At 42.3% G+C, this 13,259-nt stretch overlaps 2 protein-coding genes across 4 annotated transcripts; one reads left to right on the top strand and one right to left on the bottom strand.

Moving 5' to 3' along the window:
- The first annotated feature begins 2,343 nt into the window (after positions 1-2,343).
- On the top strand, positions 2,344-10,345 carry bend3 (BEN domain containing 3). Of its 2 annotated transcripts, XM_077538907.1 has the most exons (5): positions 2,344-2,497; positions 3,012-3,086; positions 3,557-3,611; positions 4,126-4,283; positions 5,396-10,345. In XM_077538907.1, exons 3-5 carry the CDS (start codon positions 3,560-3,562, stop codon positions 7,598-7,600), a joined length of 2,415 nt encoding a protein of 804 aa, XP_077395033.1. In that variant the 5' UTR covers positions 2,344-2,497; positions 3,012-3,086; positions 3,557-3,559; the 3' UTR covers positions 7,601-10,345. The 2 variants fall into 2 exon arrangements, with proteins under 2 accessions (XP_077395033.1, XP_077395032.1); XM_077538906.1 differs by lacking the exon at positions 2,344-2,497 and having other exon boundaries at positions 2,745-3,086.
- mtres1 (mitochondrial transcription rescue factor 1) lies at positions 8,572-11,791 on the bottom strand. 2 transcript variants are annotated; one of them, XM_077538909.1, is made up of 4 exons: positions 11,655-11,791; positions 10,677-11,118; positions 10,479-10,551; positions 8,572-10,392 (listed from the first exon to the last, which is right to left on the bottom strand). In XM_077538909.1, coding segments are annotated over exons 1-4 (699 nt in total). In that variant the 5' UTR covers positions 11,656-11,791; the 3' UTR covers positions 8,572-10,209. The 2 variants fall into 2 exon arrangements, with proteins under 2 accessions (XP_077395035.1, XP_077395034.1); XM_077538908.1 differs by having other exon boundaries at positions 8,574-10,392; positions 11,570-11,717.
- Between the last annotated feature and the right edge of the window lie 1,468 nt (positions 11,792-13,259).

Here is a 13,259-nt window from a genome sequence, read left to right as displayed (position 1 = left end):
GAATTTTCTGGTCATTTCACTGAAAGCTTCACTCAAGTCCACAGTCCTGGTTGAATATGTAAAATAGAGTTTCGAAGGGTATCGATGTTATCGGGTGACACGCCGACGTGCGGCTGCGTATCGTCAGCGTAACTTTGTAAGTTGACGGACGACGCGTCTCCTGATGACTTCCCCAAGGAATGTACACATTCCAAAGTAATGGGCCCAAGATTGAACCTTGGGGAACCCCACATTTAATTTCATGGCTTCCAGAGGAACATACAGTACTAACAAAGAAATGTCGGTGTGTGAGATAGGAATAAAAGCAGTTCAAAGCTGTACCAGAGATGCCCACCAGGCTTCCAAGCCTGTTTCATAAAATGTGAGTATCAAAAGCAGCACTTAAATCCAGTAGCACCGACTGTCAACTTTTTCAGGCATCCATTACACCTGATATCATTTAAAATGGCAGTCAGGGTGCTATGGTTCATCCTAAAACCAGACTGGCATTTCTCTAAAATATTATTTGTATCTAAAAAATATATACAGTATATGTTGGATGAAAATATTTTATTTTTCTAAAGTCTTACTTCAAAATGGTAAGTTGGTTGGCAACTGTTAAAACTGCTGGGGTCCAACTTCAGCACCACCGTTTTAAAGTCGGCAGGAAAGACACCCGTCTGAAGAGAGCAATTGACTATCTTTAAAATTTGTTCCTCAAAAAATCCGTCAAATATCTTTCAAAAGTGATGTGGGAATCAATCAGCACAAAAAAAGACATTCCGCAGCAGTGCATAGAGCCATGAAACAGTTACTACACAACCTTGCCACTTGAGGGCGCTGTTGTCCGTATATTATGAACTGTTCAATTCAATCAAATTCCAAACTATTTGTCCCCGAGGAGCAATTGAAGACACATACAGTATAGCAGCATGTTAAATAAATAATTGCACATAAACATACGGCTAATGTTTACAGAGTGCTAACATACAGAAAGTAGCAATACTGCTAAAGAAAACAGTAAAATAAGGGAAGTAATAAAGGAAGAGAGAAAAAAACAACAACAAAATACGAATAATTATGGAAGTACTTGAAATATTAAAGGCTTCCTGAGTATTTTGGACCAGCATCATGGTGCTATTTGGCATAAGGTAAAAGTGCATTGATAGCAGAAGCAGAATATCTTATTAGACAAACTGTGATTTTCAAGACACTTTTTATTTTTTATTACCCAAAATATTGACGATAGAGGACAAATACAAAATAAATGTGTAAGTTGTCGCTGACTCAGTCCCACAGAATGTTCATTTATCATCCAAGGCAGCGAACCTGGAAATGATGTCACTGAAAGGTAAAGCATGACATCTTATTTGATATGAAATGGGCAAAACCATTTTATACGCCAATTTATTTATCGTGTAATTCAAAGGTCCACAAGAATTTTCTAACCTTAACCCGAAAAGTGGTTGTGCGGTTGGTAATATGTTCCAACCAACAAAAAGTGGAAACGGACAATTCAAAATGAAAGCTAACCAAGACCAAACTATTTGGAGTGAGCACTTCCTGAGTTATATATATATATTTTTTTTTTTAATTATCCAAATTGCTGAAATGATCGACATGATTGTGATTATATTATTATTATTATTATTATTATTATTATTATTATTATGATAATCGTAATCGTGTAGACGGGAAGGTGTTCCGGCGACTTGCCTGCTACCAACTTTTTATTTTCCATGTTAGCCTCTTTTACGTCCATTTGGAGTTTTCGTTTCTGCCTGGAAATTGGGAAGATTGAACGGAGGTTTACAAGCGCACACTTCCGTCTCGAGCGTTGCAATTGTGTGTGGGTGTTTTTTTTTCTTTTTGGCCTATAAACTCTATTAGGACAGTTCAAATGGCACCAAGTGCACCTGTCGTTTTGTCACACCTGAAAGCCGTTTAAACGATGCATGCCAGCTTTAAGGTGTGCAGTTGTGCAAACACTTTCAGCACGCCATTCAAATGATTGCTATATTTGGTGGCAAATTGTTTTGTTTTGTTTTAGCTTGATTTTCACGCATGCGCAAACGTAATGCGGACTTATGCGCTTATTGTAAAATGTTTGAATACAGATAGTCGACATTTTATCAACTCAATAATGAGGAAGACACCGTTACAACACACTTGACTTTGACTGGAAAGAAATTTTCATAACTAAACAAATTGGCATTACCTTCAAATATTTCCTAACTAAGCATACAACTTTTCAAGTTTAACTGGTAATTTGGTGACGGCAAAATAGCAACTTAGCAGAAAGGGATAAAATAAAATAAAATAAAAGGCAGAAATGGTTCCAAGCTGTGCGGAAATGACACACGGGCGCGCGCTGTGACGTGACGTGACGTCACGACACGTCACGCGAGAAGGCACGGGAGGAGGGACAGGAGGAAATAATGGTCAACAACGCCAACAACCGTTATACGCGGCGACATTGTGCAAGCACGGCCACAAAGGATTCCGCGCACTCAAGAAGGTGAGCGGTAAAGTGACGGACGCTTGCTTTTTTTTTCTTCTCAGTTTTCCAGTACTGTCCCGTCAAATTAGCAATAGCTTTAGCAGGACGAGGGGTTGAACCGAGCAAACGCCGCCGCGTCACTCAAATCCACACTTCGTACGTCGCTGGCGGATCCGTTCGACTCATGTGGACATTAAAAGCATAAAAGATTGCGCATAACTCTGCAAATAGCCGAGTTTCGCGCTGCCAGATTTGATGCTGTTTTGGTTCAAGGGTTGACGGACGAAGGAATGCGGAAGTAGTGTGGGACGCACAGCTGACTTGTTGACGAAACGACGTCACATAAGCTCGCCTGCAATGAGTCAGTGACGCGCGCTTTGTCACTGTGCTGGCGCGCGCTACAACATCAACAAGTTCATGGCTGTTTCGATGCCACGTTTCTGTTTCATAGCCGGCAACGTTAAATCGTGTCCACAGTCCACACAAAACAATCCATCACCTAATGGATCGCCCTTTGTTTATTTACTCACAGTTCGGCGGCGAATGGGCCACAAAAGTAAATGAAAGATGTAGATCGGTTGAAGAAGCACCCTGCAACACGCTACAGGTGAGCAAAAAAGCTCTTGCTTATAGTATACTTGGCGATGATTTTAGTCAAACACTATTCACACACAAAAAAGAGAGAGCAAGTGACATTTGGGATGAAATTTCAGGATGAACCTCAAATGTACTATAACCTTGACCTGTGAATTCCACTTCAACTAAACTTGAAGGTACTTGTCGAGCTGTTTAGGCAACTTGTTCCACACCAATGAAGTCAACTGCAAAATGTCCATGTTTGATCTATGAATTGACCCATTAAATTTGCTGGTTCAGTCAGGAAAAAAAGGTATTTACAGTAATTAATCGTCTTCATGTTAATACCTTGACATCATGAGACCAAGATGAAAGGTTGCAAAGACACAAAGACACAGGGAGACTGGAAGAAGGTTCATTTTATGGCATTTTAGGTTTCAGCCACAAGCCTACATTTTTGTGCGTATCGTGCAGTAGTAATAAGTGATTTTTGTCTCATAGGATATGAATTCCTCTAAGTATGGGGAAGCTTCAGATGAAAAGATGCTTGAAAAAGGTAAGCATCTTTTCAAAACTGGAATGTGGAATCGATCGCGTGACCGTTAATGTGACAATCAAATCTCAACAAATAATTTATGACCGCAAGTTCCAATCTGGGCTAATCAGAGGTTGTGAAAACTGGAATTTACTCTTTCGTCTCATATAGTCAGATTTTGTATCAATTGATACATTTGTCTTTGTGTGGTAAAGATGTCTACCACCACACATGGTGTCTGTCACATGTCATGTAAAAGTAATTCAACCTACTTAGTGGCACCACCAGCTATTTTCCAGTGGGGAATAAAAGGGGTGATTGCTGATATTTTTTTTATTTTATTTGAGGTGTGGTGGTGAGTGATTAATTGGGGCACAGGCTCTCTTAGAGCATATTTGAGAAAACACAGTATCTTCTTTACTTTTATTTATCTTGTTTGTTTTCAAATTGAAGTTAATAACATACCACTGTTTTGTTTTGATGTATTTTTACTGTGCTGAATGAACATGAGAAGAAAATCTGCTTCAATTGGCAGAACACAAGCATGGTACAAAAGACGAGACTGAGGACTTTGCTTTTGGCGAGGCACCCGGAGAGCGTGGAGGAAGTTCTCCTGAGACCGCTAAACGAAAGTCCTCGGAAATGGAACCTGACTGTAAGCAGTTGGCAAGCAGCAAGAGAGTCGCACGAGAGGTGAGTTGATTTGATTCAATAGACACCCGGTTCAAAAGTCAGATCAAACGTTTCCTCTCAAGTTGTCGCTTCCAAAAATTCGAGTAGGATAAATCATTTTTGTCGCATTCCTTGTCAAATGATTTAAGGTGACAACGCACAGCCATGAACCCACTGTAAATATGTCACTCGCAAGAATGCTGATTACGGCTTCCTTTAATGTCGTATGTTTTTGATACAAGAAATACTAAGTTTATAAGTTTGCGTTTGATATTGAGCTACACAAAATGTTTCTAGACAAGAAAATGGTTTGCTGCTGTGCAATATGTGAATTTAAGAAATCGAAACCGTTGATTACAACCAAATTATGGAATCACCCGTCTCAGTTTAATTCTGTAGAAAAGAAGCAGATCGCAGGCATGTCACAACATTAAAGATTTCTGGGTGTTTCTTAAAGCCACAAAGTTGCCATTTGAAAAGACTTTAGTTCGAGGTCATTTTCTGTGATCTGCCCTTTTATGCAAAATAACTGAACCAACGTCCTTTGAGACTGCCATCTATTTATTTTTTTTACAGGGGCTAAGAAGGAAACTAAGTGCTTGCTTGTTTGTTATTAAATACTATAGTTGCTCTGAATATTTGATTATTCAATGGAATTTTCAGTAGGATACTACAACTCCCCCGTTATATTGTCTTTTTTTTTTGTTTTTTTTTGAATAAAATGCTTGCTTAGGTCTCCAGATTAACCTCTAAAAAATAATTTTTTATGAGCAAAAATGTCCCTCAAAGAAAACCGCCCTCTTTTTTTTTAATGTATTTATTTTATTTTTTTTAAAGCTTTTTATTAAGGTACTGAGCAAGTATTCACAGATGTGTATAGCACATGACCAGCGTGTGACAACCAAATGCTGTTTCTTAATTTGCGGGAACGTGAACTGCTGATGCTCTTTTGATGGTGCTCATGTGAGCGTAGTTAACCGATCAGAATTCGATGAAAAGAGCTAGCTCGCTATTTTGCTAACATTACCTCAAAAGTGAAGAATGTGTAACTCTAGTTTGTCAGAGTTACACATTCTTCATTTTCTGAAAAATTGCAGTAATTTTGCATGTATTTTGTTGTTTATTTTGTCTAGATGAGGCGGCAGTTGGCGGATGAGAGCAGCAGACACGAGCCTCTGTGTCTCAGCACTAGCGGGGAGACGAGGGACAACCTCCATGGCAAATCCAGAATTTCTTACAGAAAGCCTCTCTTCAGTATCGCCCACAGAATCTTGGAGAAGAAGAACAATGCACAGAATCTCGAACAGCAAGCAGGCCAATGTCTTGGAAATGAGAACAACTCCAGCAGCGTCCTCTCCTCCGCTCTCCTCAGTTCCCAGGAAAATGTCTTATCGGAGGCTTTTCCCAGCGTGGACAATTCAGGCCAAGCGTGGTCAAAAGACTCGAGCATTTACCCGCTCATTGAAAAAATGTTTTTCATTCTCAATAGCCTCAGTTCCAGCATGACTCAGCTGCACAGCAAAGTGGACCTGTTAAGTCTGGAAGTCACGCGGATAAAGAAGCAGATCAAACCGGCGCAGATGGTGGCCGATTTCCAGCCTCCTCCAGAATATCTGCTCACGAGCGCAGAGTTGAATCCTCTCATGGAGCAGACGGCCGACGCTGGGGAGCTGGCTTGCCGCTTGCTCGTGCATCTCTTCCCCGAGCTGTTCAAAGCCAGCGAGTGCTCCCACGACTGCGTGGCCAGCAAGAGATTGCTGCAGTCTTTTCATCTGCAGCTGATCCGCAACTACGTGGAGGCGTGCTACCCCTCCGTCAAGAACAACAGCGTGTGGAAGGGAGAGTGCCTCCCCCAGATCAATGACTTCTTCAACCGCGTCTGGGCCCAGAGGGACATGGAGAGCGCTCGGCTGCTCAGGAAGCAGACGACGGCCGGAGACGGCATCAAAACAGAGCGTTCCTCAACCTGCGATTTCCTAAATGAGCAGGGTCGAGGGGATCACCACCCCTCACAAGGCAGCTTGCTGGGAATGTTCAACGATCCAGCCACAGAGGAGCTGGACGAGCTCTCTTCCCCCGAAGACTTTGTCCTTTTCCTCATGCACCGACTGTTCCCGGAGCTTTTTCAAGAGGGCACCAAAGTGCCAGAGAGCTCAAACTGTTTCAACAGCGCGGGTCAGCAGATTCTAGACTCGGACAGGATGGAAATCATCAAAAAGTATATGGAAAGTCATTTTCCGGAGGTGCCTGAGGAGAGGTGGCTTCAGGTGTGCATTCAGCATATGGACGACGCGTTTGACGCTCCTCACAGCAACGGCAATGTAAGTGAACCCGAAACGGTCACCGATGAGCGCTATGACGTGGCCGGCATGTCCGAGGACCTGAAGGTTCCGCAGATGCGTGACAATGAAGGGCCCTCGCGCAAGTCCAAAAAGTCACTGCTGTTGCCAGTAGATTTTGACAATCTGGAGATCCCCGTGCCGGACTTTACAGTTCCCCCAGGGTTTCTCCTGACCAAGGAGCAGCTGAAGTTTAACTACGAATGTAGTTTGTCGATTGGGAACTTTGCCTCCCGGCTGCTGGTGCTTCTGTTCCCCGAGCTCTTCACCCGTGAGAACACCCGCAAGTTGTACAACTGCAGCGGTTCTCTTGGGAAAAAGCAGCTGGATCCTCTCCGCGTGAACCTCATCCGCCACTACGTGCAGTTGGTCTACCCACGGGCCAGGAATGACCGAGTGTGGATGCTGGAGTTTGTGGGCAAACTTGACGAGAGGTGCCGGAGACGCGACACGGAGCAGAGGAGATCCTACCTGCAGCACCGCAAAGTCTACGGTCAGGATACGGAGCAGGACTTCTTCCTGAAGCAGATCCACCCGGACGGCACGAGGGAGGATCCGGAAATTCCCACATCACCGCCTGAGAAGAGCAGTAAAGACTTTTGCAAAATTCCCCTGGATGAACTGATGGTTTCCAAACCCGAGTTCCCCATTCTGCCAGCTTACCTCCTCTCGGACGCGGAGGTTCGGGAAATAGTGCAGCAGAGTCTCTCGGTTGGAAACTTTGCCGCCCGACTCTTGGTGCGCCTCTTCCCAGAGCTCTTCACGTCGGAGAACCTGCGGCTGCAGTACAACCATTCGGGGGCCTGCAACAAGAAGCAGCTGGACCCGGCGCGCCTCAGACTGATCCGTCACTACGTGGAAAGCGTGTATCCCGTGGACAAGATGGAGGAAGTGTGGCACTACGAGTGCGTGCCGAGCATCGACGAACGCTGCAGGCGCCCCAATCGCAAGAAGTGTGACATTCTGAAGAAGGCCAAGAGGTCAAATTCTGTCTTGTAGTAGCAGACACGCCCACCCCACACGTCATTTTGCGCAGCATATAAGCTCAACTTGACAAAACTGTCCCTTGTAGGATCAAGCCAACATGTCGCGCCTTTCTTCGGAAAACTCTAGTCTTGCTATAGCTCTACATGTATGACAAAAGTCTCGCTTTTAAAAAGCCAAAACTGTCAGAGCTGATCTAACTTTGATGTAGCCTTCAAAAATCACACTGGGGAACATCATTTTTCTTGAGCTACGTCTGACAGTTGTTTTTAAACTCATTTTTAGGGGCGGAATCCAAAACTGATCTCAGTTTTTGAGCTATAGTAGACCGGTTTCCTTAAAAAGAATATATGAGACTGAGAAAACAACAAAGAACAGCATAAAACAATTGTCTGCCCAAGATTTAAGGCCTCTATACAGCAATCCCACGTCAGCCAAAAATGAGGCGTCAGCCTGACGGCAAATCACGCTCGGAAAATGCACAGCGCGTAGAATGAGTCAAGAAGCAAAATCCGGCCGTTTTTATCCATCATGGGGCGGCCATTTTGCCACTTGCTGTCGACTGAAGATGACATCACACTTGCTTCAGGGCTCAGGCAACGACCAATTACAGCTCACCTGTTTTATGAAGCTGAGCTGTGATTGGTTATTACCTTGAGACTTGAGTACTGTGATGTCACACGACAGCAAGTGGCAAAATGGCCGCCTTCTGGTATTAATAAAAACCGCTGGATTTTGCCTCTTAACTCATTCCACTAACACAATATTAACTAGAATAACGTTTTTCGACTAGTGGGGTTGCATAGAACATATTTTTGTCAAGTACAATTTGGGGGGTTGGCTTTCCATCGCTTAATATTTATTTGCAGTCGTCACTTAACTGTTCTTGCCCCATGCACTGATTCACTTAACGCCAATCAGTGTGATCAAATGTCACAACGGTCCAATGCTGATTCAACATGTTGAATCTCCCCAAAACTAGAGACATAATAACGACAATACCGTGATATTAAAGTGGCCACAACATCATCATGTCACGATGCAGTCGGCCCATCGAGCCAGGTTGGACTGTATTCCATTTGTGCAGGTTGAGAATCGTCTGGTGGTTGGTTTTAGTGCAGTTTACTTTTAATTAGGAATGTTTGGGCCACTGCGGCAGTTATCACTCCTACAAAGCAGTCATACCGGCAAATATTTTTCAACATCTGTCAAAAAAGAAAATATTTTTACCCACAACATTGTGAAATACATACAGGTAGTAGACCATGATAACTTTGCACCGCTGAGCCAATAGGAACAAGAAAATGACATGGCAAAGCCAGTTTATCCGTAACTGCTGTTATGTACAAAAACACAATATTTTGCTTTTTTCAGTCTTTACACACTTGCGTGATGAGTTTGTCAACCAACAATACTGTGATAATTATCATATCGTGATATTTATCGTATCGTGATGTTTGGATATCGTTACATCCCTACCAACCCCAAGACATTCCCAACAGCTAAAACGGTCATTTACACACTAATCAGATGGCGCATACCGAGGCCCGGACACTTCCTGACTTCTGATGCCCGATTGGTGTGTCGGGAAAAGCCAGTGAGCATTCTGTTTACAGATATTGATAGTACTGAGCAATTGGGATCTGCACACACTTCAATTGTGACGGCACAATTTGCAACATTGCTATAGAAGAGCCCAATTAACAGTTTTTCTCACTACAGCTAATCAGTGGAATTTTCCTAACCTGGAGGGTAAGCTGTGGAGAAACACTTGATGTTCTAGGAAAAGAAAAAAAAAAAAAAAAAGCTGACTGCTATTTTGGATCAGCATGCCAATTTTAATCAGCATACATACATATATATATTTTTCTCTCTCTCCCCAGATCATTCCCTGGTGTAATAAGAGTAGTTCAAAGCATAGCTTTTGCTAAATGAGCAAATATTTCTGTTACCAATGTTGCATTGATTCACCTGTTTTAATATACTTATATTAAGCCTTGTTGTAGAGGTTTATATTATAGAACATTTAACACTGACAGGGGTTGAGCTCTTATTTCTAATAAAAATAAATAACATGACAATTTGGGACTTTGATGCTCGAGTTGCTGCATGCTCCTGATCAGGCATTGAGCTAACACAGTATTAACACTGATAAACTGTCCTTATCTGACAGTTTTAGTTTGGCTGGCAGTACCATAAAAAGGTGCCTAACCAATTCACTTTTTGTTTTAGTAATGGGAAAATTAATCTTCTTGAAGCACTGCAATATTTTTTTGACTTGTAAAGGTTAGAGCAATGGAACTTGATTACATTTCCACTGCATATTTAAACCAAGAGTGCCATCTAGAGGAGTCAAAAGACATACGTGCTTCATGAAGCATCATTTGTCGACGACTACAAATGAACAATGGGCATCTTTAAGATAACATTTCCATCAAAAACAGGTGGAAGAAGTCGGTAAACTCGTTACTCAAATATGCATAGAATTATTTTTTTTTTTAATGTCTGGAATCAACCGTTTATCTTCTACATGCCTCCATAACACACAGCCCAGAGGATACAGTATGTACAGTGTACCGTGTCTTTCTCGTGCCTTAACTGGCCAGTCAGAACTTTGAAGAACTTCAAGATTTGAAGGCCTCATCCTTTGGCAGTGCGATGAACTTCCAGCGCCTTAAGGAAACTTTGTACTTTTCTTCATTAGCAGATTGACCCAAAACCTTTTTCAGGACAACTCGCATTAAAGTAACAGTGTTGGTGTCTTGGTTCTCTGACATCACCAGGTCCAAAGTGTCCCCAACTCTCACCTAAATACAGTACAAAATTGTCAGGCCAGATAATACATGAACTGTATGAAATTAATAGTAGAAATCCATTACTGGTAAACACTCACCATTTTACTTTTCTTGATAAGCCTTTGTCCATTTAACCGGAGTTTGTGGCTGTAGAAATTATCTTCAATTTTGCTGTTGGGAAGAAAAAGGTGTCATTGTCTGGCTAAACTGTATGAAACTAGAAACATCATATACGAGCTGGCACTCCGAGCAGCATCAGGTAGAGAGATATTGTAATGCGTGCCAGTGAGACTTACTTGCGCGCCATGTCCAAGCCAGCTCTTAAAATGACGTCATAACGGAAGGACTGCACGTATTTCTCAATGTCTTTATAGTCTTTTGGCATACTTGGGTCCTCATCCTCAGAATCACTGCTCTCGGGATCAATTTCATCCTCATCCTCTTCTTCCTCATGCATTGGCTTTGCAGTACCTTTCTTCCTGTTGCTTTTGAACCTCAGCTGATGGACAGACCACCTCCTGACGGCATCCCTGCCGCAAAGAGCCGGCCGGTGACAGCCCAGGGTGGGGTAAGTGGAGCATCCCCACAGCTGGCGTGTGTGGATAGTCCTGGGACACCATTCAGTCTGTGCAGGTCCATATCCAGCAGCCAGTAGATGGCGCGGATTCAACCTTCCCAGCTGCCTCATGGCAAGAGCTTGGACCACCAAATTGTGCATGTTGGAGCTCCACCCCGTCACTGAAACCCAAGGTTATTAATAGTTAAGAAATACCAACGATATCAAACTAAAATTGAAATAGCATTTTCTTGAAATGAAAACGTTTCTGTAGTCATTTGAAGTCTCGCGAGATTATTGCAACAGATTAATTTTTATGATTGGCACAAGCGTCAGATTGAAAACCATCTTCACTTCTGCGAAATATGAATGAACGAGAACGGCAAAGTATTGTTTCGCGTTATCTCCAAATCGAGCGACAAAACAACCATCAGCCGTCTACAGATTTTCTCTCTCCGCTGTCATCAGGTTCTGACCGAAGTGAAGCTAACTTTTAACTCACGGTAGCTTTTTGTTTCTCTTACACATTTTAGCCAGTGTCGCGATTGATAAACATATTTCACTACACTGCAAAATCCTAGCGCTACGATGTTATTCCATTGCAGTGAAATAACGCACATTTGGAACACTCACCCAGTAAATAACCTCGCATAGTTTAGTTTAATGCTTAGCTTAGCTTAGCTTAGCTTAGCTTGTTATGTATGGTACTTCGTCTTACTGTTAGTGTTGTCACATCAGCTCTTAGTCAGAAGTGCTGCCACCTGTCGATTAGGACAGTATGGTGACGAGATCGCCCCATGGGAACGCCCCTTTAGCCCGAGGGCGGTGCCAGTGACTACGAGTTATAACGCCGTAGTGGATTGGATATACCGGCTGAAATAGCGACCAATCACAGATAAGACTACTACACGGTGGAGAAACCAGGAAGCCACTTGCGCTCCAAAGTCGAGCTCACTTTCTTTTTAATCAATCATCGAATAAGTACAAAACAGTATACCTGAAATAAACAAAATGAAATATTATATATTAGTAGTATACTAGTGTACAACATGAAAAAAAAAAAAATCAACACCACAAAAAAAAAATGCCAGTGGTTTCATATACATCCATATAACTTGTTTTTATTTTATTTTTTTTTATTTTATTTATTTATTTATTTTTTTGCAAATGTTGACAGCTTTCAGAGCCTTCCAGTATGAGAGTCATTTATAAATCTAATATAGGTGATCATATCGTTGTTAATGTGTGTGACTGTGAAGTTAATTGGCTTTTTCATTTCTATACTTGCATCCATGAATACAAAAATTTGCCCGAAGTATTAACAAATTAATAATAAAAAGATATCTTCATTAACAATATTCCTTAAAAAAAAAAAAAAAAAAAAAAAAAAAAGACTATCCATCCATTTTCTAGACCGCTTATTCCTCACAAGGGTCGGGGGTGCTGGAGCCTATCTCAGCTGGCTCTGGGCAGTAGGCGGGGTAAACCCTGAACTGGATGCCAGCCAATCGCAGGGCACACAGAGACAAACAACTAGCCAATTAGCCTGCCATGCATGTCTTTGGAATGTGGGAGGAGACCGGAGTACCCGGAGAAGACCCACGCAGGCACGGGGAGAACATGCAAACTCCACCCAGGAAAGCCGGAGCCTGGACTCGAACCCGAGTCCTCAGAACTGGGAGGTGGATGTGCTAACCCACAAAAGACTATATTTTCCCATTTCAATGAAAAGTCTCTGTAAAGATGCCCAATAAATCTTTCCAGAAAGTCCGAGTCTGTGCACAGATCCGAAAAAGGTTCATTGCCGAACAGGAATCACCTTTTTCTCTACCCAAATAGAAAAATAAAGTGATTTGTTTTTATATAAAATGTATTTGTTGTTTCATAATGTATATTTACTAATACTTGAGAATCAGTTGAAAACTGAGTAGTTGAATTTTCGATTTTCAAAGGAGTTTTATTTTGAAATGCAACATCAGATTTTGGTCACCTGGGTGGATACCTGGGATGGTGTAGTGTCCCTTAGAATTGTTCTGGTCCTGGGATAACAAACTTTGAATTTTTAATGGTTGTTTTATTTTAAACCCTGAACCAGGTGTTGAGCAGCTATTATTTTGAAGGTGGCCAACGCAGCGGCATGTCGGCATGTTACCGTAATGCAGAATATTAACAATCGTTGGGGCGGCTGGCTTGACTTCGTCTTTTCGAGTGGCGGCTGGCTGGCCTGACCGCAGTGAATTATTTCAATTGTATCGCTCCTCGCCTTCGAAAATGAAATGTTTTGTAGTAACGCAAAATTTCCACTTGATGACGCTGTTGTCCA

The sequence above is a fragment of the Festucalex cinctus genome, chromosome 12 (genome assembly GCF_051991245.1).
Source record: "Festucalex cinctus isolate MCC-2025b chromosome 12, RoL_Fcin_1.0, whole genome shotgun sequence".
In the NCBI taxonomy this organism is placed as follows: Eukaryota; Metazoa; Chordata; class Actinopteri; order Syngnathiformes; family Syngnathidae; genus Festucalex; species Festucalex cinctus.
Note: the sequence above shows the minus strand (reverse complement) of the source record. Positions and strands in the feature narration are given on the sequence as shown.

Excerpts from the sequence above, each read along its gene's own strand:
- mtres1 (XM_077538908.1), bottom strand. Across the intron at positions 10,552-10,676 it reads GGCTTGGACATGGCGCGCAA|CAAAATTGAAGATAATTTCT; the intron begins GTAAGTCTCACT and ends TCTTCCCAACAG. Across the intron at positions 10,393-10,478 it reads TTATCAAGAAAAGTAAAATG|GTGAGAGTTGGGGACACTTT; the intron begins GTGAGTGTTTAC and ends TACTGTATTTAG.
- bend3 (XM_077538906.1), top strand. The coding sequence starts at position 2,982 with ATGGATCGCCCTTTGTTTATTTACTCACAGTTCGGCGGCGAATGGGCC. Across the intron at positions 3,612-4,125 it reads TGAAAAGATGCTTGAAAAAG|AACACAAGCATGGTACAAAA; the intron begins GTAAGCATCTTT and ends TTCAATTGGCAG. Across the intron at positions 4,284-5,395 it reads GCAAGAGAGTCGCACGAGAG|ATGAGGCGGCAGTTGGCGGA; the intron begins GTGAGTTGATTT and ends TATTTTGTCTAG.